Source organism: Miscanthus floridulus, chromosome 8 (genome assembly GCF_019320115.1).
Source record: "Miscanthus floridulus cultivar M001 chromosome 8, ASM1932011v1, whole genome shotgun sequence".
In the NCBI taxonomy this organism is placed as follows: domain Eukaryota; kingdom Viridiplantae; phylum Streptophyta; class Magnoliopsida; order Poales; family Poaceae; genus Miscanthus; species Miscanthus floridulus.
In genome coordinates, this window is record NC_089587.1 from 1,581,861 (window position 1) to 1,607,962 (window position 26,102).

At 46.4% G+C, this 26,102-nt stretch overlaps 3 protein-coding genes and 2 pseudogenes across 3 annotated transcripts; 2 read left to right on the top strand and 3 right to left on the bottom strand.

Annotated features, from left to right (window-relative positions):
• Positions 1–390: 390 nt before the first annotated feature.
• LOC136475487 (uncharacterized) lies at positions 391–3,775 on the bottom strand. Its single transcript, XM_066472962.1, has 5 exons — positions 1,921–3,775; positions 1,675–1,825; positions 1,417–1,564; positions 1,094–1,339; positions 391–824 (listed from the first exon to the last, which is right to left on the bottom strand). The coding sequence occupies exons 1-5, from the start codon at positions 3,533–3,535 to the stop codon at positions 561–563; spliced, it is 2,424 nt and encodes an 807-aa protein (XP_066329059.1). The 5' UTR covers positions 3,536–3,775; the 3' UTR covers positions 391–560.
• A 2,982-nt stretch (positions 3,776–6,757) lies between these two features.
• LOC136470854 (uncharacterized) lies at positions 6,758–12,804 on the top strand (annotated as a pseudogene).
• A 273-nt stretch (positions 12,805–13,077) lies between these two features.
• Positions 13,078–20,216, bottom strand: LOC136470855 (NADP-dependent D-sorbitol-6-phosphate dehydrogenase-like; annotated as a pseudogene).
• Positions 20,217–21,779: 1,563 nt separating this feature from the next.
• On the bottom strand, positions 21,780–23,895 carry LOC136477298 (NADP-dependent D-sorbitol-6-phosphate dehydrogenase-like). Its single transcript, XM_066475419.1, has 5 exons — positions 23,866–23,895; positions 23,698–23,815; positions 23,492–23,624; positions 22,437–22,656; positions 21,780–22,248 (listed from the first exon to the last, which is right to left on the bottom strand). Exons 1-5 carry the CDS (start codon positions 23,893–23,895, stop codon positions 22,018–22,020), a joined length of 732 nt encoding a protein of 243 aa, XP_066331516.1. The 3' UTR covers positions 21,780–22,017.
• On the top strand, positions 23,870–25,241 carry LOC136470856 (endoglucanase 4-like). Its single transcript, XM_066468589.1, has 3 exons — positions 23,870–24,046; positions 24,209–24,301; positions 24,426–25,241. Exons 1-3 carry the CDS (start codon positions 23,894–23,896, stop codon positions 25,239–25,241), a joined length of 1,062 nt encoding a protein of 353 aa, XP_066324686.1. The 5' UTR covers positions 23,870–23,893.
• The last annotated feature ends 861 nt before the right edge of the window (positions 25,242–26,102 follow it).

Consider the following 26,102-nt stretch of genomic DNA (forward strand, 5'->3'; position numbering starts at 1 on the left):
AAGTGATGGTAACAATGATTTATGCCTGAATCAGATCAGGATCTTGAAAGTTTATCTGTATTGCTCATTGTTAAAATGGGATTAGGTAGATCAAGACCCATCCAAATGGGCATTATAAATACCAGAGAACACAAGGTTTGTTTTAATTATCACTGAAAAACTTCGCATTTTACCCCAAAGGCAACCGCAATTTGGCAGTGGGCAAAGCGAAGGATCAACAATCCTTGTAAGATTTTTTTTTTTGACGCAATTGTTCAGAAGTAATAGACAGAGCAAGAAAGAACACACGATTCAGCCACATCTGGGCCAGGCTTCTGATTCAGGGATGGACCAAATAACTTTAGCTACCAGGCAAGAGAACAAGAGATGAGAAGAACTTTCCTGATCACAGAAATAACACAAGGGATCTCCCTTCCATTTCCTTTTGAGCATATTGTCTGTGGTTGAAATATCAATCCTTGCAACATGCACCTAATTTACTCATGCACTTGCAACACGCTTCCGATTTACACTTTTACAGTATTATGTACTGCTAGTTTTACACGCATGGCAAGATGGTATCACAAGCGTGCCATGGCTCTGTTCAGGGCCATCTCATCGCTTGCTACAGATGCAGCAGCACTCTTGGCCTTGCTGTGAGATTCACTTCTCGACTGCGAGCTTAAGTAGGAGAGAGACTGCAGCCATGAGACGAGTACAGGCTTCCGAGTGACATCGTCAGACTCCGCGACATGGGCGTGCATGTCATCGAGCAGCGCATCCTGGCCTTCCTTTGGTAGCAGGGTTACAAATCCTGCCAGCTCCTTCAGCAGGTAAGGGAATGACTGCAAAGAGAAGAAAATCATTGAACACCTTGGCTTTCAGAGTCATCGGAAAACAAGCCAAGTTAGGCTCCATCATCACCAACATTCAGCCAGCACATGAGAAATATTTGACACTTCTGTTAGAGAAAAGTCACTTTTATGTTTCTAACATTCTGCAAACTGACAAAGCATACCCCCAATGCAACAATTGAGCTAGCTATCAGTTTTACAGAACTGTTGCTCTAAAACTAGAACTACATGAGAGGAAAAGAACATGACCATATTCCAACCTGAATATCCACAAGGAAGATTAATCTCAGCAGCAGATCCAACATTTTCTTACATGGATCTGTGCTCTCTTCCCATGATCTCCACAAGGATTTGTTCTGAACCTTTGCAACCTCGCAGAGATCTTTAGCCTTGACAACAAGGCTATGGATACAAAAAAGAATGGCAGCGCTGCCTGCAGGAAGATGTCGTACAAGTGCTGCAACTCCTGATGCTAATCCATCAAATGGGGTTACCCCAGGATAAGCCTATTAATGAACAAAGTCAGAAATGAGTCATCTTCCAGTTCAAAATCAAATAAGGAAAAAGATGCCAAATGAACTACCTCCAAAGATCTCTTGATGTAGTAAAAGGTAAGTTGCTCTTTCAAAGCTGCTCGATCATCCTGATCAGTATCACTGCCTGATGACGAGAACGATGCCATCACAGAGTGTGAAGCACTTGTAACTTTCTCATTTGAATGCTGTAGATATCTTTTTCATGCTAAGGGTCACATCATTTTTAGTACTGAAAGTCTTCATAAATAAATTAAAAGTAATAAATAAGAAGACAAAACAATAGAATGGAATGCAAAAAAGGATACAAGAACATAATTGAAGCCACTTTATCCTGAATCATATGAACGGGAATGAGGCCAACACAAGTTGGCACAACCCGCAAGTAAAACAGTACGCGTGATGTCTGAACCTCATCTCTATGCCAGATATATGTTGTTCCAGCCAAGGCTGGTAAATCTGCAACACATCAAACATGAATCTTAACCAACAATTGCTAGCACATCCTAGTAGCAATCACAACATAGCAGCAAGAGAAGTGTCATTGAACTAACCTGGTTTACTTGTCAATTCAGTATACGAAGGCATTGACTCGATGAACAAAGCAGTAGCTGCTGCATTCTCTTGAATGGCAAGCACAGCACTCCGGACTGCCTCAGTGTACTCAGGAAGACGCAATCGCCTAAGATGTTCCACACAAGAGAACGCCACCAAGATTCTAGCAGCAACCTCGGGTTGGAACCCCTCGGAGGACTTAGCATTTAGCCTGTGTTCAGTGACCTCGGCTGCAAAGACTACAACCATAAGAAATGAGGCCTCAGCAATCTTGTCAATCGCCGTAATCAAATCATCCTGCTTCCCCCAGTGCAGCAACACTGCTGCACGAAGATGACAATAAATCTGCTGTGCATACTCCCACACACAAGTTTCGACAAAACTTTTAGCCTTGTCATTTGCATATGAATACTGGTTGCAAAGAACCCCAGTCACCGGACCTGCCTCTTTGAAAAGAACACTACCAAGGTGTTGGTTGACCTGAGCCTTGACAAACTCGGCTGAGTTCCCTTCTGCATTTTCAACTGACATCCTGAGCAGATCAGGCAATGGGAGGAGATCCTTCAGCAATCCCATACAGACACACTGTAGCACAGACTCATGAAACGCAACCTGCCCACACCGTGTCAGTCCCAATGCGACACACTGAACAAGGATACGCTGATCATCGGCAGGCCTCCCTTCTAAAACAGCCCGCTCAGCTGCAAACTGAATTGTCCGCTCAGGCACCTGCTTCAGCCGTGGATCAAAGTCCAGCCGGTATCTCGCGGAAGCAACCCTCAATGCCCGCAATCCGCCACAGGCCGTCATCACCACTGGAAACAGCACATAATCCTCGCCCTCACACTTCTCCGGTGAAATCAGCTCAAAGAGCACCTGAACCTTCCGCATCTTCCTCGACTCGACGAACCCCATTACCAGCCACTCCATCAGCTTAAGCACCCGAACACCAGTATCCAGATTCCCAGTCCTCCCACAAATCCTAAGCAAGGACATAAGAATCCTTCTGAACTGCATCTCATCAGCAGACGCCAGCGCGTAACCAACCCCTGTAAGCGCGAGGCGGTCGAGATCATCGATGTTCTGTTCGCCCCGCTCCACATCTTCAAGGACGCGGCTCACAGCCACAACAGGGTCATCGTCATGGCCATTGGTAGACTCACCACTACCGGGACTCTTCGCGGTGGAAGCGGGTTTCCCGAAGCTGGCATGGCTCGGGAGATCCTTGACGGAGGCGCGGGCGCCGAGGAGGAGGAGGCGAAGGGCGAAGGGGAGGGAGGCCGTGATGGAGGTGGGGACAAGGTGCGGGGCTGCGGCGAGCAGCGGGGCGACGAGGCGGGGGTGTAGCGGCAGGAGCGGGAGCAGGAGCGAGGCGTGCGCGGAGGAGAGGAGGAGCGCGCGACGGTGGTGGTGGAGCGTCTCTAGCGCGGCGAGGGCGTCGGCGGGGGAGGTGGAAGGGTCGCGGAGGCGCGACCACGCGGTGAGGATTGTGGTGGGGGAGGGCGGCGGCGGAGGGGGAGGGGGTGGCGCGAAAGTCGCGGACTCGAGGTAGTCGGCGAGGTGAACCGCCGCCGCCGCGGCGGCCGGTCCCGGTTGCGGCGGAGCTGTCGTCATTCTGGGGTGGGGACTTGAGACTTGTGTGATGAAGACTCCGACGAGACCGTATTCGTGTCCACTTTGGAAGGATAATTTTGAATTTTGAAGTATTAATGAATTTGCAACTGCGTTCAGAAATGTCTTCTTGTTCCAAATTATAACTCGTTTTAATTTTGTTCTAAATCAAACTTATCTAGTTTTATCTAAATCTATACAAAAAGATATTGACATCTATGATATACTGAATAAATACACTATCAAAATATATTTTACAGTGAGGCCTCCTTTGGAACGAATGATTCACGAAGGAATTTTGTAGGATTCTAAACCTATATATAAGAATTTTTTCTATGTTGCCCTTTGAAACAAAGGATTGGCCATACTGGAATCTTATAAAATTTATATGGAATGGCTCATTCCATAGGAATTTTGGAGAAAATCTAACATGAGCCCCAACCTCTTGGAAAGTTTCCTTTGTCTCTATCTCTCTTCTAATTCGCGTGCTTCTCCTACGTTGTATCCAAATGCTCCATTAGATATTTTTCTTCATTTTCAATTCCTATAAGATTGCAAGTGACATGCAACTTCAATCTTATGTTTTTTCTATTCCTATGTTTTAGATATCCTGTGTTCCAAAGGGGCGGCTGAGTCTTGATTCATGGTGTAGATAGTGTGCATTTTCTGTAATCTAGGTCAAAACTAGATAGTTCAATGTTGCTAAAGCAAATTATAATTTAGAAGAGGTTATGACATAAACTATCGTTGATGGTTAATACTTGCTACTGGTGACTTTAATTTTCTCAACGTTCTACCAATATAAGAGCATCTTCAAGAGTCGTTTGTAAATTCACACTCTAAATTATCATTTAAATAGTCATTTCAATAAAAATTATTCTTTATATTTTCCACCTCCAACAATTTTAACATGTCCTGCGCACATAGAGTCAATCTCGCTCTCTAGCTTTATCTGGCAAGATATACAAAATGGTGCATAGCAATATTTGGATATCTAAATAAACAATCTGCTGGAGGAAAAATTTCCCCAAAATCTCTATTCCTATATAAAAAACTATATAAAGGTTCTTGTAGTTGCTCTAAGAATTTCTAAAACACTCTGTTAGATTATATCATAGTTCAACAGGTGCCAACAGGTGGTAGCATACTATTTCGTCTTGAAATTTTCATTTTGGAATTAAGTTTGTGTGGGACATTGGTACTACAACCGTTCCAAAATAACTAATGTTCAGAGTTTTTCCTAAGTCAAATTATTTATTTATGGTACTATAATATAAAAATATATTTAATGATAAATATAATAATACTTATTTGATATTATAGACGATTCATATATTTTCATTTAAATTTAATTAAATTTAAATATTTTGATTTTTAGGACAAATCTAAAACATCAGTTATTTTGCGACTGAGGGTATTTCACCTAAGTTGTACCCGCGTTTCACATGAAGTTTGTTTAAAACCATATATATCACTATAATTCACCTAGATACGAGCATCCATATATATTTCTATGCAAGCAACATGAAACCAACCGAACACGAATTTCCATCGAATTTAACCAGCTACTAAAACATGCAGCAAAAAACCCGCAGAAATGAGTTGAGCAAACATTCAACACTTACCTCCCCTTCTTCTCCCCGCCCCCCACCCCAAAAAAAAGAACATGAGGTAATCAGAAGACGTGCAGCAATAAAACAGACATGATACGCTGGACGTATGGTATCACGTACGTGAATCAGTATACATAAATTTATATCTTGTGTGCTCCTGGTACGATATACTATGCGTGGTACATCAATTAGTAGTCAGAGGCTAAAAACGACGATAATCTACTTAGTTATAAAGTTCTTAATTTGGTTTGGAGGTTTTTATGTTTCTGGATTTTTTTTAATGTAACAGAGCAATTTTTTAGCGATAGACACGAGGTGCATGTTGATAATAAGGTAAACTTTGTTAGAAGATGCTTAGGACGTGCAACCCATGGCTCAAAGAGACACTAAGATCATTTTTCTAACTTCTCTTCTATTCTAAGTCATTGCACACGTAAAAAAAAATCTAGACCAAGAGCCGGTGCCCACCAAATTTGTTTTGTTCATTTACATAGGGCTCCCACATTTAGTATTGGAATAAGATCTAACCGTTGCATTATTTTTTGCTCTTTTTATCTCTCTTACTAGGTGGCTGTAAGAAAAAAAGTCCCTCACTGTACTACCGTAGGTTTACGTGTGCTTGCACAGCTGGACCTGTGCTATGCTTTAGAATTGAAATAATTTGGAGGTGTTTGGCAGGGCTCCACGCATATCTAGAAACTAAAAAACAACTTTGCTGCCTATTTTTTTCCCGTCAAACATCCCAGCTCTACGAACTCTATCCGCCAAAAACCTAGATCTAGCTCCCAGATCCACCAAATTCACGGAGCACCTCAAGGGATGCTCTGAAAACACTAATTTTATGGTGTTGGTGGAAATTACCCACCACTGCCACTCGTTACATAAATACTGGTTCGATTTCTTCTTCTCTCTCGCTGCAGCAACATGATGAAGTCGCCGGCCGTTGGTTCGAGTCTGACCCCACGCGGTTGTGGTATTGCAACCGATGCGACACCGCTATCGGCCCCTCCCAAGCGCTCCTCCCTTGCCGGGCCCAGGCCTAGGTGGCACGTGGGATGCCCGCCATGGCTGCATCGGGAGGAAGAAGATGCATTTCTTTTTATTTTGGTCTTTGATTATGTTTTTAAAATTACATATAAGTCCATCTCAGAGATGGAGCTCTACGAAATAGTTTGGTGGGAGCTCAGCTCTATGGTGGAGTACTTGCTATGGAGCTACGTCTTTAGAGCTGGAGCCTTGCCAAACATGCTCAAAGAATACTATGGAACAGGCTAGGAGCAAAGTCAGGTTCCACTGCTGTGATGAAATATTTTAGATTTTTTTTATCCATACCATTATAATTTTAAAGTTTAGAGAAACACTATTATTATTGGCCTCTACCATTACAATTCTTCGTCGGACGACTTAGGTCCAACTGCGATGACATTGGCCCTGTTCGGCTTACCCCATATTCGGCTTGTTCGCCTTTTTTCAGTTGGAATAATATTTTTCTCTCATAATAATTCAGTCAAAACAGTATTTTTCAGCCAGTTTCAATCAAGTTTCAGACCAGCGAACGGGACAATTCTGGTATAATATACTTTCCTAGGGTTCCATTCATCCACCCGGCCACCCCCATCTCACGCCGCCACCCGGCCAGGCGCCTGCGTTCCTCCACTTCTATCCAACACCTCACTCTATCGCCAACCTCGTGCGTCACCGTCCAAACCCCAGCCAAAAAATCCCAAATCCCGTTCCCTCCGCCATCGATCGGGCCTCCATGGCTGCCAAGCGCCGCGCCGGCCGACCAAGATCCAATGATTCCAAGGAGTTGGGCCGCAACGGTGGCATTGAGGGTTCCGACGAGGAGGTGGAGGAGAGCGGCAAGTCCGGCGAGACCGCCATGTCCGCCGAGCCCAAGGAGATGCCGCTGAAGCAGGAGCAACCCTCTCCGGCGAGGAGCGCGCCGCGCGGTGGGAAGACCAAGACGACCTCGAAGGATGTCAAGAAATCCCCTCCGGCGTCGCAGGAGGAGGATGAGGCGGAGGACTCTGGTGATGCGTCACCGGCGAGGGACCCGCTGCCCGACGACACCGCCGGCGCCGACCGCAACAAGAGGGCCGTGACTCCGAAGCGGGGCCCACCGCCGCAGCAGGGAGAAGAGCGCCCAGAGAAGTGTGCTGCGCGATCTGATGAGACTGTCGCCGCTTCGGCCCTACAGCAGCTTAGAAAGGCATTGACCAAGCCGACGTCGCCGCCCTCCTCGCCTGACATCGCCCAAGAAGACGAGCACCATGGCAGGGAGATGGCAGAGCAAGAGCAGAGCAACATCTCACCGCCACAGGACGAGCACAGAGCCCTTGAAGAGGAGCAGCAGGAGAAGAAGATCACAGAGCAAGATCATGCCGGTGACACTTCACCCCCACATAACAAGGACATGCACAAGCCACGCAGTTCTGAGACAGAGAAGAAGCCAGCAGTTGAGCGATCATGGTCCTATGATGACGAGCTCAAGATTCTCAATGCTTTGGTCGTGCACGCTCAGTCCCATAATGGTGCTTTGCCTGACTCATCACACCTTTTGGCCAATCTCACCTTTGACAAAATTGATGCAACCGAGGACAAGCTCACTGATAAGATTCGCAAGCTTAGGAGGCGGTACTGTAGGTTCCTTTTACAAGGCTGCCCATCCGATGACCTTAGTCGTCGACTGTTTAAGCTATCTGAAATCCTCTGGGGCCAAGCTGATGAAGATGAGCGGGTTGAGCCAACATCTAGGGACTTCAGTGTACTATCAAAATTGTATCCTCACCTGGCCAAAGAAGTCAAAGCGTACGCCGAAACGCACAGCTCGGGGGACTTAATCATGGCAATGTTCATGACCATTGGTGATGAGAAGGCCCGCGATCTTGATGCTAAGTGCAAGAAGCAACATATTGAAGCATTCAAGTTGGAGTTGGGCCAGGCAAGCCTAACCAACGAATTGCTCTCTGCCCTTTCAAGTCTGACCACCAAGATCACAGACCCCTCTCAGGCCACAGCACGCAAGAGGAGGGCCGAAAAGCTGGAAGAGCCCCTTGATGAGCAGTATCTAAGGCGCAGCAAGAGAGTTGCAGGGAAGACTGAAGGTTAAGGACAAGCCAAATGCAGATGAGGTCTTCAACCCAAAGCCACCAGCAACAGTCCCAGCTCCAAACTCCCCAGCCCCCACCTCACCAAGGACATTGTGGAGGGTATTGCCACTGGCTTCCTGCAGATTCATCCTAGGGACGTCTGGCGCACTGATCAAGCTGGACACCGATGAAGGAAAGGCCTAAAAGTTGGCGGCACCTTGAACTAATCCTAGGGATAGTGCAATTTCAGTTTGAACATTTTTGGTTCATGTCACCTGTCTCTCTAGCTTTGCCTGCGAGCAAGCATGTTCTATCGAAAGAGAAACATCAGCTTGTTGGCAAAGAGGCAGGTTCCATGGTTCGGAAAAAAAGGGCTGTTCATGTGGAACAGCCGTGGGTATTTGTTACGAATTCATCACATATATCTATGCTCAGTTATCCAACGAATAAAATTTCTAACTACTGGTCTTGAATTTATACAACAATTTCATTCACTTGGTGATTAGGCATACACATAGGAGTATATTGTCTTCCTTCCTGATTATTTTTCCAGTTTCAAGCTAGTCCAATGAAATTAATATTCTTTCCATTCTGATTAGTATGAAATTGCTGTTCCATAAGCGGTGTGCACATGCATGCACATTAGTTAAGTTATCATAAACAAAATGTCAGTTTGACTTCCAATTTTACTTTTTTTTTAAATCACGTCTGTTCGTAGTTAAAATTATGCATCTGATTGCATGTGGTGTGGTACCCCTCGTCGTCTTCATCAGCCCTCTCGCGTCATAGCAATCATATCGCTTCAACGCACACGACGCGACCATCTGGTGGACTTCCATCTCCAGGTTAGTGACATTGATCCCGCTGCTTAACGCCCTGTTCGTTTGGCTTATAAGTCGTACTTTTTCAGCCAACGAACAGTATTTTTCTTTTGCAACAAGATGCTACCAGAAAATTGTGCCCGTGCAATTGCTCACCAGTTACCACACTTCTGTCCTTAATTCCTTCCAAATCCGGAGCAATTAAACTTGTGTGACCTCCCTTTTGCACCCTAGTCTCTTGGCTATCTGCTAGATTCGCCCTGCTCCAGTCTGCTATGCAGCTTTTCAACGTTTTTAAATCAACAGAGGCAATTTCAACCCCCTCCCGGCATGATCTGCAATCTCGGCCTTTTTTTTAATGAAATCCCGGCCAAATTGTAGCCTGTATGGTTTGTTTAGATTTTTTTTATTGAGGGATCATGAGAGACGAGGCCCTACAACAACAACAACAAAGCCTTTAAGTCCCAAACAAATTGGGATAGGCTAGAGTTGAAACCTAGTAGAAGCAATCAAGGTTCAGGCACATGAATAACTGTTTTCCAAGCACTCCTATCTAAGGCTAAGTCTTTGGGTATATTCTATCCTTTCAAGTCTCTTTTTATTGCCTCTACCCAAGTCAACTTTGGTCTTCCTCTGTCTTTCTTCACGTTACTATCCGGGCTTAGGATTCCACTATGCATCGGTGCCTCTGGAGGTCTCCGTTGGACATGTCCAAACTATCTCAACCGCTGTTGGACAAGTTCTTCTTCAATTAGTGTTACCCATAATCTATCACGTATATCATCGTTCCGAACTCGATCCCTTCTTGTATGACCGCAAATCCAACGCAACATACGTATTTCCACGACATTTATGTCGTCTTTTCGTAGGCCAACATTCTGCACCATACAACATAGCAGGTCTAATCGCCGTCCTATAAAACTTGTCTTTTAGCTTCCGTGGTACCCTTTTGTCACATAGGACACCAGATGCTTGGCGCCACTTCATCCACCCTGCTTTGATTCTATGTCTAACATCTTCATCAATATCCCCGTCTCTCTGTAGCATTGATCCTAAATATCGAAAGGTATCCTTCCTAGGCACTACTTGACCTTCCAAACTAATATCTTCCTCCTCCCGAGTCGTAGTGCCGAAGTCACATCTCATATACTCAGTTTTAGTTCTACTTAGTCTAAAACCTTTGGACTCCAAAGTCTCCCGCCATAACTCCAGTTTCTAATTCACTCCTGTCCGGCTTTCATCAATTAGCACTACATTGTCCGCGAAAAGCATACACCAAGGGATGTCTCCTTGTATGTCCCTTGTGACCTCATCCATCACTAAGGCAAACAGATAAGGGTTCAAAGCTGACCTTTGATGTAGTCCTATTCTAATCGGGAAGTCATCCGTGTCTCCATCACTTGTTCGAACACTAGTCACAACATTACTGTACAAACAGGTTACAGAAGTGCAAAACAAAGGTTAAGAAAAAAACAGAGAAAATAAGCAAGATTACAGAAGATTCTCTAGCCATGAAGAAATCAGAGGCAAAACGTTTTTTTCCGTAAGAATAACTAGAGCAAACACGGACTTGAAGATGAAGTTGCAGCGAGTGAGTGCTTCTCCTTTGAAGATGAAGTTGTTTCTGACCGACCAAATGCTCCAACATAATAATAAAATAAAATGATAAGCTCCACAATGAGCTGAGAGCTGAACCTTGAGGCTTTCCAAAACTTCAAAGGGTGAGGAGTCTTTAGGCAAACACAACTTGTGTGCAGATTATTGATTTAGTACTCGTTGCCTCTCTGTAGAAGCTAAAACCAAATCTTCAGATGCCACCAAGCGAACTAAACGGCCTGTTCCTACATAGTTCCCTTCTTTCTAACAAACATTTAGCTCCTTGTTATTCACCCGTGTTCTAGTATCAGACTCAATACAACTGTTTGTATTTTCAACTATTTATTCAGTTATTTAGTGCTAGGCATCTATGACGACTTTGCTAATCCAAGATGTGCCAACGCGTGGCGGTGTGCATGTGTAACTGTGTGTACTCTATCTTTCTTGAAAAAAATATCATAAGAAATTACATATTTTTGGAAAATATCATAAGAAATTACATATTTTTGGATACCTTTGTCTTATAACACTAACATGGTTCGATGTTTTCACCTCTACAGCTGAAACTAATGCAATTGACTGGGGGATACACTTCAAAGTAATCGAGGGGATCTGCAATGGACTACGCTTCCTTCATAGGGGGATGTGCCCATTATTCAGATGTGTATTCATCCCACCGCCATATTGTTGGACGATAATTGGGTGCCAAAGATTTGTGATTTTAGTTTCTCAAGACAATTTGGTGATGAACAGAGCCGGACTAATACAATAAATGTTGTGGGAGTAAAGTAAGATGAAATAAGCTGCATAATATGAGTGTTCTTTTTTATTCGCAGAATATATTGCATTTGAATCCCCAAAAACTGTTCCAGGTATAAGGCTCCGGAATATCTATACAGAGATGAAATCTCCACCAAGTCAGACATATATAGCTTAGGCATTCTAATTATCATCATCACGACTGGAGAGAAGATCTATCTTGGTGGTACAGACAGACCTGAAGGCAAACTTCTAGATAATGTAAGACAATTTTATATTATGATTGGAAGGTTGAAAAATCTACTTAGAAGCTTACATTCAGTTTATAAATTACCATTAAGGACCATAATTCAATTCTGCAGGTATGTCAGAATTGGATGCAACGTCATTTCCAAGTACCCAACACTATGTCCAGATGACCTCATGGAAGTACAGGCATGCATTGATATATTGAGTTAAGGTTTGTGGAGGTTGATCAGTACCGGTGGCCTTCCGTAGTGGAGATTGTTGACAGGCTCCAGGGAAGACGTTCTTTCTAGATGAAAGACTAGGTATGAACACTGGGGACACCAATGTGCTCTGTTAGTATGATTTGGTTTTACTATGTTGTATTGTGTATTGTGTACTGTGTATGAGAGGCTGACAAGTTTTCACAAATCTAGATCTAGCGCAAGCAACAGGACGCCTATGCCATCTTAAATGCTGAATGCCACTAAAATTATGTAGTATAGTTTAGAAAATAGTAGTTATAACTTATAATGGGTATAAACATTCAAAAGTAAATGATTTAAATTCACATTTCACATATCATCTAATGATATCTTAAACATCCAAATGGCTACTGTTACACATGCCCAAAAACAACTTGGGATTATATTTTGAAAATCTTCAAACAATTTCAGAAATTTCATAAACTAAATGTCCAAATGTTACCATATATTTTCTTGAGATTTCATCTTTGTTTTTTCTTTTCTTTTTTGAACCACTAGATTATATCAGAGCCAAAGAAGCTCCGTGTAGTATAACTACCTGCACAGCAATATCAGTTTCTTTTCCCATAGTGTACTAAGCTCTAAATGATTTGCGTGGAACTCTGCATATGACTATAAACAGAGTTTTGGCCTCTCTGGTCTTCAGCATGGTCTTACTTGTTTCCATAGATTACTTATCCTTACCACGTCTGTTACTGTTACAGTAATGGTTCAGCATCTCCAAATCATAACTACTGTTCTGTGGTGCTGACAGGCTATTTGGAATTTCAGGGGGGCCGTTTCCAGCATGCTTGAAGCATTGACCGTTCAAGGCGATGTTGATGCCCAAGATGATATAAAACATGCGCCCAAGATGATGTAAAACATGCGCTATTATCAATAGAGCGTCATGAACTTTCTTTCCTAAATGAGACCCTTTTGATGATATAAACATGATCTGTATTATAAAAAAAATCCTGGTGCAGCTGATGGTACCGAGTATTTCTTTACTTAATATTTACTTTTTGGAAATTAAGTTTGTGTGGAATGTTGTCATTTCATATCAGTTTTACGAGTTTCATGAAGTTAAAGTTTGTTTCCACACCATATATATCTCTATATCTCAACTAGATAACGAGCATCCAACTAATTTTCCACAAGCAACATGAGAACAACTGAAGTGCCAAACACAAATTACAACCAAATTAAGCATAGGTATTTTATACCAGCTATTTAAATGTCCAGCAAAAACGCAGCACATGAGCTCACATGTAGAAGTACAAAATCCCATATAATCGATGTTGTCTGATAGCATTCAGAAAACGAATACACTGGGGAATATAATCATGAGACGAGACTGCAAGCAACCAGGTAGCAAGCTAGCTAAGCATAGATGTCGACGCCCCAGAACTTGCCGGCTGGTTGGTGCGGTGGTTCCGGTCGATGGCCTTCATCTCCTCCATGTCCTCCTCCGAGATGTCGAAGTCCAGGACCTCCAGGTTCTCCTGCAGCCTCTCCACCTTGGACGTCTTGGGGATCACCGCCGCGTTCCTCTGCAGACCCCACCGGAGGACCAGCTGCGCGGGGGTCTTGCCGTACTTCTCTGCCAGCTCCTGCCATGGATTATTCGCAGTCGCAGCTCAGCCATTTGGTTTGAGCAAGAATGCAAATCACCATCACAAATGCAGGGTTGCGCTGTGCAAGATATGTACTCAAGCTGAATGTTCACGATCAAATGTACTAGCAGAAACCTTTGATGACAGTGCGATTTAAAACTGATGAATGAGGATCGATTTGGAATGACAACCACCTTGATGATAGGGTCGTCGAGGCATGAGAGCGAGCCGAACACCCAAGGGTGTGTGAGCAGTGACACAGATGCCGTGCTTCTGGCAGAACTTGACGAGGGAATCACGCTGGAAGTAGGGGTGCAGCTCTATCTGGTTCACGGTGGGCTTTATCCTGGCGTAGGCCAAGCAGTCTCTGGTGAGTAAGATGCCGTAGTTGCTGCACAAAACAACCATAGTGGTTAAATCTTCTAAAGGTGACTTCCTGTGCAAGATGCAATGCAGTCCTTCTGGTTGTTCTGAACCTGAATCATCTCAAGTAACTTACTCCTAAGTCAAAATGATTTCCAGCATATACATAGGTAGTAAAGCAATAACTGTCACCAGAAAATTATAATAAGATTATACCGAGTCATTGACATCAACGGCCTAACGGAGCACATGATATACAAGACAGGTTAATATAAACACACCAAGGTCAAATTATCCCCAAGTTCCAGAAGTGAATAAAACAAAGAAGCCGGTGGCATTGGTCCACTCCTCACCTGATTCCGATGCTGCGAACCAGTCCCATAGAAACAAGGTCTTCCATTGCATGCCATGTTGCCTCAAGCGAGATAGTGGTATCGATGTCTAACAAACCATCTTCACCAATAACGCTCACAGTTGCGCCAACTCCTGCAGATATGTATATAGTGCAAAAGGATTCCATGAGAAACCCAACGAAATGTTCTTGCTCCATGTAATTTATAGGAAATATAAAAGGCAAAAGGAGTTACCGGTGTGCGGAGTAGCCACTGGGAAGTGAACGAGGTAGAGGTCAAGATAATCTAGTTGCAGCTTCTTCAAGCTATCCTTGCAGGCTTCAACCACATGCCCATGGTCTGAGTTCCATAGCTACAATCATAATAAACACATGCCCATCAATCTCATGATAGTGGAAGTTTTTTTGTTCTCCTTTTAAAGAAAGGCACATGAGCTGATTATATTAAGAGCAGGGTTTGACATTGGTTGAGTTGGAATCGATCGGGATTCCCAATGTCAAGATGAAAGTCTATCATGGTTTGGTACAAGCCAGCATTGGTATTTTGTATGTCAGACAGTCTAATAATGACTGAACAGATTGTAAAGTTCAATCATTCATCCTTGGGTACTAGGTAAAGCCTCTTTTAACCCAGTTCAATGCAAAAAAAGAGTCCAATGCTATGTATAATTTTCCAGTAGTAGAGTAAGGGAAAAAAACACTAGCAGTAGTATAATACTCCGTCCATCCCAAATTATTCATTCCAAGAATCTTGGAGAGAAGATAATAACATTTATGATATCAACTAAGTATCATTGGTTCTTCATTAATTATATTTTTATAGTAATATCTATTAGATGTCATAAATCTTTGTAATTCTTTCTATAATTTTGATCAAACTTGAGATGCTTTGACTCTCTAAAATTCTTTGAATGACTTATAATTTGGGATGGAGGGAGTAGCATTGCATTCTGTGATGTGGAGGATAAGTTTAACCTTGTGATGAAGCCCGGTCTGGAATGCCTCTGCAAGCGCCACCAACCTCAGCTTCGTTTCCGTATTTTGCTGCAGACCACGAAACAGAAGACACGACGTGTCGGTGCTTTGGAACCAGGGGTCCCTCAACCAACGAGTGAATCTGTGCTGCGTGCCCCTAATCCCGGATGGTAGTGCAAAGAGACACAAGGTTTATACTGGTTCAGGCAATCGAGGCCCTACGTCCAGTCCGAGAGATCGATCTTGTATTCCTTGCACCGGAGTGCTCGTAGTAGGGGGTTACAAGCTAGGTGAGAGAGGGGACTAGCCCCAGGTCTCGGCGTGGGTGGTGCGGGCTGCTTGAGGCGTTGTTCCCAAGCAGCGTAGGAGTGCGTGGTCCTATAGGTGTGTTCGTCTTTCTCGTCCCCTAGAAATGGCCCCGGTCCCTCCCTTTTATACTCTAAGGGAGGACCGGGAACGTACATAGGTTGCTACATAGCGCTTCTGCAAATGGGGTGTCGTGTCCGAGCCCTGTAGCCGGCCACTGTTGTTGTGGTATGGTCGATGGAGTGGCTCCGTCCTTGTCGTGCAGAAGTGACACGCCGGTCATACTTGATCTTGTGCGTCGTGGGGCTCCAGTACAGCTTGATGCAGGACATGGCGGGCGACGTGCTGGTCACCGTGTAATGACGTCGTAGTGGGCAGCGGCTCTGCAGATGCCGAGGCCGAGCCATCGTGGGGGGCTCGGCGGTCATGGACCCTCAGGCTGCCGAGCCCGTGAAGCAAACTGCCGAGGCCTCGGGGGAGTTGTTGGCCCTGGGTACTGATTCCGAGGCCACAGTAGCCCAGGCGCGGCTCCCCATGCTGCGTTGTCCTCGGAGCAGGAGTTGGCAGCATAGTGAGGCATGGGTGTCAACCATGTGCATGGTGGTTAGCACAGTGACGGGTAACCCCTGCCCAGTCCGGGGGACGTGCAGGTCATCGCGTGATGACGTCGTAGGGGGCTGTGGCTCTGTAGGTGCCGAGGCCAAGCCATCGCGGGGGGCTTTGGTGGACATGGGTCCCCAGGCTGTCGAGCCCCTGAGGCGAACTACCGAGGCCTTGGAGGGAATTATTGGTCCTGGGTGCTGATTCCGAGGCCACAGTAGCCCAGACGTGGCTCCCCACGCTGCGTTGTCCTCGGAGCAGGAGTTGGCAGCACAGTGAGGCATGGGTGTCAACCATGTGCATGGTGGTTAGTACAGTGACGGGTAACCCCTGCCCAGTCCTGCCTCCTGTCCCATCGGCCATTCTGATGTACTGTGCCGAGCATGCGGTTGTCGTCAGGGGCAGCAGTTGGCTGAGTTGATGCGACACGACGTTTTGTCAGAGGGACGGGAGGAGGAAGAGGCAGCGGAGTGCTGCCGAGCCCGCCTTGCGCGAGACGGAGGGTCGGTGGCCCGGCCGAGGCCTTTGGCGGGGAATCGCTCGAGGTCGGTAGTGAGGGAGCCTCGGGCGAGTCGGAGAATCGGCCGAGGCCCGCGGTGATGGGCCTCGGGCGAGTCGGAGAATCGGCCGAGGCCAGCAGTGTTTAGCTGGTTTCGATCTCTACGGAGTCTAAGCAGTCGTTTTTTGGGTCTTGCTTAGGGCACCCCTTCTCACGGTACCCGACACGATGTTCATCACATCACGTTGAATAGTACAGCACGGAGAGACGGGGGATTCCTTGGAACCTGCAATTTTCTAGTCGATCCCACCGGGCCTTGCTTAGATTGTAAGTTTTTTTATCCTCTTTCTATTATATTAAATTTTTGAACATATGTATAGAGTATTAAATATAGATAAAAAAATAACTAATTATATAGTTTGATTGTAAATTACGAGACGAATTTTTTGAGCCTAATTAGACTATAATTAGACAATAATTGTCAAATACAAACGAAAGTGCTACAGTACCAAATACTGATTTCTAACCCTAGTCTAAACGAGGCCCAGAAAGGAAGGCAGGAAGGAAGTCCAATCGGCGGAACAGTGAGGGTAGGGTGGCCGCCGGCGCTCTGCCTGCGCAGCCAGCTCGTGGGGCGCAGGTCGGCCGGGCGGCAAGGCCACTGGGCCTAGGTCCTTCTGGAAGTTGGCGGGCTGCTTGAGGGATATGGAGGCCACTGGGCTGAAATGCCATCCTGTGTCCCTTACTCCCTTCTAGCAGTATTTCTCTCTACTTTCTCAAGAAAAAAAACAGTATAATTTAATGGAACTTTTTTTCCCCACTGGAATGATTTATCGTCAGCAAACATTGCGAATCTTGTAGTCTACATGGTGATGAAGCTGAAGCGAAAGAGAAAGGAACATGTGGGGATAACAAACACTAACATCCACCTCCCTCACACCATCACACGCGTGATGGGAGATTGGGAAATCCTCGTTATTGATGCTATCAATCATTCATGTGGAAAATCATTCAGGAATATCCACGCATATGGCGAGCTGAGATGCCATTCATGTGGAAGGTTGAATGAGGAGGCTACAGGGGTAGAGGACTATGAGAGAAAGCCTCTCTTAGTAGTTGTTCCTAGATCCAGCCTTGAACACTAGAGCTCTAACTCAATGGGATCTTTGGCAATGGTCTCATCCTCGAGTCAATGGCTTTCATACATACTCCCTTTATAAAAAAATATATGTATTTCTCATTCTTTGAGAAGTCAAATAATTTTAACTTTAACCAACTTTATGCGAACAAGTTCTAACATTTTTGTATATTTGCTCCTCGGCCTATGGGGTATTAGCGACCGTTTTCAGTTGTGTTCCCCTCCCAAGGCCAGTTTTCTTACGTTTTACTCGTCCGTTTGCCACTAGAAACACCACTTCGAGTTCGACTTGTATGTGTTAAGCTTAAGCATGCCGCTAGCGTTCTATAGCTTCCTTATTCTCGTAGCTAGACAAAGCGGATTCGGAATTGTATCAAATAAGTATCATTATTAGATTGATCATGAAATATATTTTTATAGTAAATGTATTTAGATCAAAGGCATAAATGCTGATATTTTTTGCTATAGAATAGGTCAAACTTTGAAAGTTTAATTTGACTAGTCTTAGACCTAGAATTGTTATGTTTTTGAGACGAAGGGAGTACCGATCCGCCATGGATGTGTTTTATCTGAAAGTATCGATGTACCCACAACCATTTGATTTGAGTACTAACTCAGCAGGATGTTAGACGATCGTAATTCGTAAACACGTTGCATGCACCTTATTAGCTTATTCAGACCTGTACTTATAGAGGCTTTTACATGTATGCCATTAAAAAAGTTTGTAATTACACACAAGCCATTAAAAAAATTGACTGTACACGAGTGCCATCGTTCTGAACTTCTTTGCTCTCCAAGCCATTCCGTCGGTGTTCTATACGTTTTTCACCGTTACATGTGGGCCCGGTCAGTATAAAGGTCCAAAATACCATTCTCTCGTCCTATCCTCTTGCTTCTTTAGTCCACACCGCTCGCACTCGCGTTCGAGGCCGGCGGAGCTCACGCTCGCGCTCGTGCTCGTGTCCGCGCCCGGTGGAGCTCGCGCTCGCGCTTGCAGCCGACAGAGCCCTGCTCGGCGGAGCTCGCGCCTGCGCTCGGGTCCCCGGCGACCGCGCACACTCCAGGCCCCGCGCCTGGCTGCGCGCCAGCGCCTGCTCCCCGGCGACCCGACCCGTGACTCGGCCCGACAACCTCCCAGGCGGTCATGACGCCGTCGTCCGTCGTGGTGGACTCGGTGGCCTCGCTGGTCGTCGTGTGGAGAGGGAAGCCGGGGCGCCGCCACACCACGTCGCCAGATCCGGCGGCGCCTGGCTACTCCTCACCCGCCTGGATCGATATCCCGTCACCGTCCGCGCGGCCGAGCTCCTAGTCGTCCTCGTTGCGCCCCGTCACCGTCAACGTGGCCGAGCTCGTAGTTGCCCCACCGCACGTCCGTCGTCGCCGTCTCCTTCACCAGATCTGCCGCTGCGCTCCTCGTCAGCCGCGCGCTGCCGTTGCCGTCCGCCGTAGTCATACCCGCGCGTGGCCGCTAGCTCCAAGGCGTCGTCGCCGTCTCAGTCCCCCAGCCTCGTCGCGCACTCGCCACAGGCGCGCGGCGCCCAAGATGCTGGATGCACCACCGGTGGGGATAGGAACGGGAAGTGGACGTCGCCCGGGAAGAGCAAGGAGGTGCCCTGGTGGCCTCGCTGCTCGTTGCCGTGGAGAGGGGAGCCAGGGCACCGCCGTTCCTCGTCGGCAGATCCGGCGGCGCGTGCTCTAGGAGGGTGGCCGTGGTGCTCCAGTGACGGGGGGCCGCGATCCCGGGGGCGCAGGGCGCGAGGCCGGCGGGTGGCTCCAGGAGGCCGTCCGCGTCGCCTCCAAGGGCCGCCGTGTGCGCCGCCAGGAGGGAGGAGGCCGCACGCCCGGGGAGAGCAAGGAGGTGCCCCGGTGGCCTCGATGCCAGATCCGGCGCCGGCACTCCTAGTCCGCCGCGCGCCGCTGTCGCCGTGAGCCAGAGCCGTCCCCGCGCTCTCTCTCCCCCAGGGTTCTTCGTTGTTTGGTGTGGGACCGCCAAGGGTAATATGGACAATTTCACTGGGCCGGTCCCACATCAAACGACGAAAAACAAACAGAACACGAGCGGAATGGTTTGTAAGGCAAAGAAGTTTAGAGCAGTAGCACCTGTGTGCGGTCAAATTTTTTAATGACTTGTGTATGATTATAAACTTTTTTAATGACATACATGTAAAAGCCTCTTTCCTACTTATATGTACACCAAGTGGTTCGTGCTGCATGCACGCACGACGATGTGTGTGCTGTGTGCATGTGAGACGTGAAGCTCCTAGCTGCCACGTATACAAGTAGTCATGCATGCATACCGGCGCAGCCCAAGTGGCGGTAGCCGATGCAGATGGAGGCGTGGATGAGGCCGCGGACGTCGTTCTTCTCCATCCGCCACACGCCCAGTCCGACCGCCGGCATCCGGTGCCCGCTGCTCAGCGTCACCGACGGCACCACCCTGCGGCTGTGCCCGTTCACCGCCGGCGCCACGTCCTTCGCCGCCATTGTCGTCTCACACTTACTTGTACGCACTCCTCCTTTCTCTTGCTCCGGCCGGTGTGTATATATTGAGGATTCTCTAGAGAGTAGCTATATATGTCCGGTTTGCTTGGCTCATAAGCCATGGCTGAAAATATTTTTAATTGATTTGTTATAAAAGAAAAATATTATTTATTAACTGAAAAAGTATAGTTTATAAGCCACGCCAACCGTACCTGCTAACTTTTCCTCGACATGCATGCAGCGGCGCGCAGACCATGCTGGCATGCATGCTGCCCAAGAATGACTACGACCGCCTACCAATCCCCATTTATTTTAATTGTGGGAAATATTTATTTATTAGGAATCTACATATATACCACAGGATTGAATTTCTCAAATATAATAATAATAATGCTTCCACGCCTATATTATATACCTGTATACGTGTCTATTACACTGTTTGTAGCAGCTACTATCAACCTTTAACTAGCTAGGCCGTTGCTTTCAGCATATACTCCTAGATGACATCCATGGGGCCTTTTGGCTCTCGATCTTCTCCTTCTTTGGTCCACATGTACAAGTTCTCCATCGATCTACACTACATCATACTGTCATAGCACTCAAAGAAAAGTACGAGACCAAGACAGTCGACCGTAAACCTAGATATGGTGAGGCCAACCTGAAAAGGAGAGGGAAAAAAGAAGTGGTGATAACACGCGTAATGGACAATAATAATGCTCATTATTGATATATTATAATATGTATATTATGTGATGCTGTCAGATCCGGGCCCTAGGCAAGTGATGACAAAAATGCTCTGAAAAAGACCGTTTGTTGTAATCGTAAGAGAGAATTGGATGTTGTTGTTTCGAATATAAACAGGGGGTATTGTGGTATTCCTTAATTTTGTCGAAAAGGTTCAGCTGGACCACATGACGTTTCTTTCACAAAAAAAAAACATAAATACATGATATTAATTTGCGATGCATTTTTTCTGTTTATTAGAGAGGAAAAGAAAAAAACAGTGTATATATATATATATATATATATATATATATATATATATATATATATATATATATATATATATATATATATATGTGTGTGTGTGTATCACAAGACCGAAAGTATTACCAATAGGCGAACCGATCAGTTTTTTTTGCCTCTTGATAGCAAAATATCAATGGTGGCTTCGTCAATCTCAAGATCTAATGCTTCAGTCTTAGTCTCTCAAAAATACTCATATGGATAGCAAAATACTCATAGGAGTAGAGTATGTGCGTACTGTCCTCAGGAGTGAGTGGCGTCCCTACCATGATTCGCCAAAAAAAAAAAAAAAAAACAGAACGGATCCCTTCCTCTTGTTTTTTTTTTTTTTCAACTGGCCAATGGTTTTGTAATATTTTGTTAAATATCTACCACAGCAATGAGTAATTAGCTTCTTATGATCAATATTGTTGGTAATTATTTCCCCTTATGAAAAACGTGGAGCATCACGGTCACCAAAAATGCTGTTAGTAATTTGTTAAACCTAACAGTAAAGATATGTACGGAATGTAAGTAAAAACTGTAAATAATTCCAAATGCTGCGTAGTCTACGTGGTGATGAAGCAGAGCTGAAAGAGAAAGGAACATGTGGGGTTGACAAACGCCAACATCAACCACACACTGTCACACACGTGATGGAAGCTGAGGATCGAAATCCTCATTATTGATGCTGTCTGGGCCCTGGGAGCAGCAGATGGAGCAATGATTCAGGAATAATGTCCAACACCGTACCACACATATGGGAGACCGAGACTGAGATGCATGCAGCTGAAATAAGCTAAGCAAACAGGTCGATGCCCCAGAATTTGGCAGGCTGGTTAGTCCGGTAGTTCCTGTCGACGGCCTTCATCTTCTCCATGTCCTCGCCAGAGATGTCGAAATCGAAGACCTCAAAGTTCTCCTGCAGCCTCTCCACCTTGGAGGTCTTGGGAATCACCACCGTGTTCCGCTGCAGACCCCAGCGGAGGACAAGCTGCGCTGGCGTCTTGCCGTACTTCTCAGCCAAGCTCTGCAAATTGTATTGTTTTTTTTTAGCATAGCAAATTGTATTGTAGCCACAATGCCAAGTTAGCAGATCACATTGGTGCCAGAACTGATGATATTGCAAGGTACCCAAACAAAATGCACTCCTATTTGTTAAACAAGGATGATGATTGATAGTCTAGAGCTGTAATGGAGATTTGAAATGACAACCACCTTGACGACAGGGTCGTCGAGGCATGAGACAGACCCAAACCACTCGGTGTTGGCAGTGGAGCCACCCAAGGGGGTATGCGCGGTGACGCAGATCCCATGTTTCTGGCAGAACTTGATAAGAGAATCACGCTGGAAGTAGGGGTGAATCTCGATTTGGTTCACTGCAGGCTTTATCTTGGCGTATGCCAAGCAGTCTCTAGTGAGGAAGATGTCGTAGTTGCTGCACCAGTAACTCTAATTGTTAGTATTGTAAAAAAAGTTGACTTCCTCCAGCATGAAAAAAGTAGAGTGAAAATCTCAAAGCATGTAAAAAATGGCAACAAGAAAATTCTAGTGTAAGATTTATTATATTCGAAATCAGGCTATTTTGAAACTAAACTACTCTTTCAAGACCAGCAATATTCCTAGTACAAAAGGACTGACAAAGACTACTCAATGTCTGCAAACAAGGGATTAGGGCAAAACAACAAACATGATATTGGACTGTATAGCCGACACCCATTTTTACAGATCCCCTTGAAGACAGACATACAAGATCCAAGTATCCAACACCCTAACAGAGTTTCCATTTCCCCCAAAGAAAGAACTGGGGATCAATGAAAGAACATAAGAAAATGTTAATAGAAACTACAATCTTTTATGCAGGCGACAACCTAAACTTTAGCTTAACATGATTAATACGTTCATGATTCTGATTAAGCATGGACCAAGGAAAATTACAAGACAAGTAAGCATGCACTTTTCACTAGAAAAGGAATGAAGAAAAAGTGGAGGGTGACAAGAGTAAGCAATGAATTTGCACGCAACCATATGCAATGAAACTGAAGAGATCTGGAAGAACAAAACCATTCTACACTTTGTGCTGGAAAACTTAAGGGAACATATGAACTAAATGCTCCTGTATGTGCAAAACTACGATTACAGTAAGGTCATATTTATCTACTACTTTGTCAAAGTAATGAATCATAATACAAAGGGAAGCTTGCCAAGACTTAAAAATCTCAAATGTCAAACTGGTGCCAACAAAAACAAAGAAAAATGTTGGTTTGGTTTACCTGATTCCAATGCTGCGCACCAGTCCCATGGAAACAAGTTCTTCCATTGCATGCCATGTTGTTTCCAATGAGATAGTGGTATCAATGTCTAGCACGCCATCATCACTGAGGGCGCTAGAAGTTGTGCCAACTCCTGCAGCAATACACATTTCTGTGAGGTACCCACTGAATCTTTCTAAATATTATGCAAAGGGCAAGGAAATTACCTGTATGCCTAGTAGCTACTGGGAAGTGGATAAGATAGAGATCGAGATAATCTAGCTGCAGCTTCTTCAAGCTATCCTTGCAGGCTTCAAGCACATGGCCATGATCTGAGTTCCACAGCTGCAATGAGAACAGATGCCAAATTTTCAATCACATGAAGATTATGGAGACCACCAGTGCTGGGAGCGGCCCGAGGACATGGACACCCCGCGCGACGTGTACAAGGTCACGCCTGATAAGCCTGGCTCCGACGTCGCCGGCGAGACCGCTGCCGCGCTCGCCGCCGCGTCTCTCGTGTTCCGGACCTGTGACCCCGCTTACTCCGCCAAGCTGCTGCAGACTGCTCAGAAGGTACGTGCTGTGCCTCTGATCCATGCATGATCGAACTCACATGCCTTCCTGCCGGCCTTGCTCTTGGGCGGCGGGTCGGTGTGTGCCGCCCGTGACGCGACGTGCGTCGTGCTCTGAGGCTCTGACGATCCATCGTCGTCGTGTCGTGGCGTGCGCTTGCAGGTGTTCGATTTCGCGGACCGGTTCAGGGGCTCGTACAGCGACTCGCTCGGCTCCGTGGCCTGCCCGTTCTACTGCTCCTACTCTGGCTACCATGTAAGCACATGCGCCCTGCATTTTCTCTCAGCCTTTTCTGAACTTTTGGGAGCCATTGGCGTAGCAGCTTCAAGTTCAGTTTTAACTGGCCTAATCCACAACAACCAACAATGCATACATGCAGGACGAGCTGCTGTGGGCGGCGGCGTGGCTGCACATGGCGACGGCGGCGACGTCGCAGGCCGGCAACTCATCGGACGTGTACCTGTCGTACATCTACTCCAACGGGCACAACCTGGGCGCGGAGCAGGACGACTTCACCTTTAGCTGGGACGACAAGCGCGTGGGCACCAAGGTCCTCCTCTCCAAGGCCTTCCTGCAGGGCATCGGCAAGGGCAAGTCCGACGACGCGCTGCGGCTCTACAAGGCGCACGCCGACACCTACGTGTGCTCGCTCGTGCCGGGCGCCGCCGGCTTCCAGCAGTCGCAGTTCACGCCGGGGGGACTCCTGTTCCAGGAAGGCGACAGCAACATGCAGTACGTCACATCCACGGCGTTCCTCCTCCTCGCGTACGCCAACTCCCTCGCGTCCGCCGGCGGCGGAGTGCAGGTCTCGTGCGGCGGCGGCGTGGTGCCGGCGTCCGCGCTGGTGGCCGTCGCCAAGCGGCAGGTGGACTACATCCTGGGCGCCAACCCGGCGCGGATGTCCTACATGGTCGGGTTCGGTGCGCGGTACCCGCGGCACGTGCACCACCGCGGCGCGTCCATGCCGTCGGTGCGTGATCACCCCGCGCGCATCGCCTGCGACGAGGGGTTCCGGTACCTGCACTCGGCGGATCCCGACGCCAACGTGCTGGTCGGCGCCGTCGTCGGCGGGCCTGACGGCAGCGACGCCTTCACCGACAGCCGCGACAACTTCGCGCAGACTGAACCTTCCACCTACACCAACGCACCGCTCGTCGGCGCGCTCGCCTTCTTCGCCGCCGGCCGCCACCGCTGAAGCTAATTAAAGCTATCTTGGGACTATCACGTGAGAATGAGATCGATTTATATGATTATTAGCGCCTGCTGCTGCACTGCACATGAGCATGCAGGTTTGGTATTGTGTACCTGCAGGTGTGTCGTGTTTGTGTGAAGCGTGTAGTGTACATGCATCGGCCTCAAAGAGTAAAGGTGCGTGTACTACCTTACTATATGTGGAAATCGTGAGCTTTTTTAAATTAAAAAACTATAAAAAATATTTTAAAAACCACATGAATCTAAATAGTCCTTTTGGTCACGCCCTGTGCACTGCCATGACTAAAGTTACCACGTTAGGCTTTGTTTGGCTGCACACAAATACACCCCAATCCATATGATTTGGGAGGGATTGAGGTGGATTTGTGTGCAGACAAACGAGCCCTTAATGGCCTCGGTCACGCCAGAGCCTACCCAACCTCTCTCCCTTCTCCCTCCTCTCTTTCTTCTCCTCCAACCCAAAATTGAGGACAAAGTCAGCAATGGTGGTCCTCTTCTTAGCCATTCAGATCCATTGCTTATTAGCTAGCAAATCCACGATGTATTTGTTGCAACGTAAGTTATCCATTCCCCAAAACCATTCCTCTTAAATTTCATGGCAATCATGAGCTGTAATGTTGTGGCTTGAGGAGGCGACATAGAAGTAGAAGACCTGTTGCTCGGAGTAAACATGCGATACTCGATGATAAACGTCATGGGAGTTGGGTAGATCACGCACAATTGGCTGATTAGACCATGTATGCTTGAGGCGACATGAAGATAGAAGAAGACGATGGAGGCATCCTAATAATCTGTGGTGGCAATGATGACATCACGTGCCTGCCCTAGCCGCATGGTCGAAGAG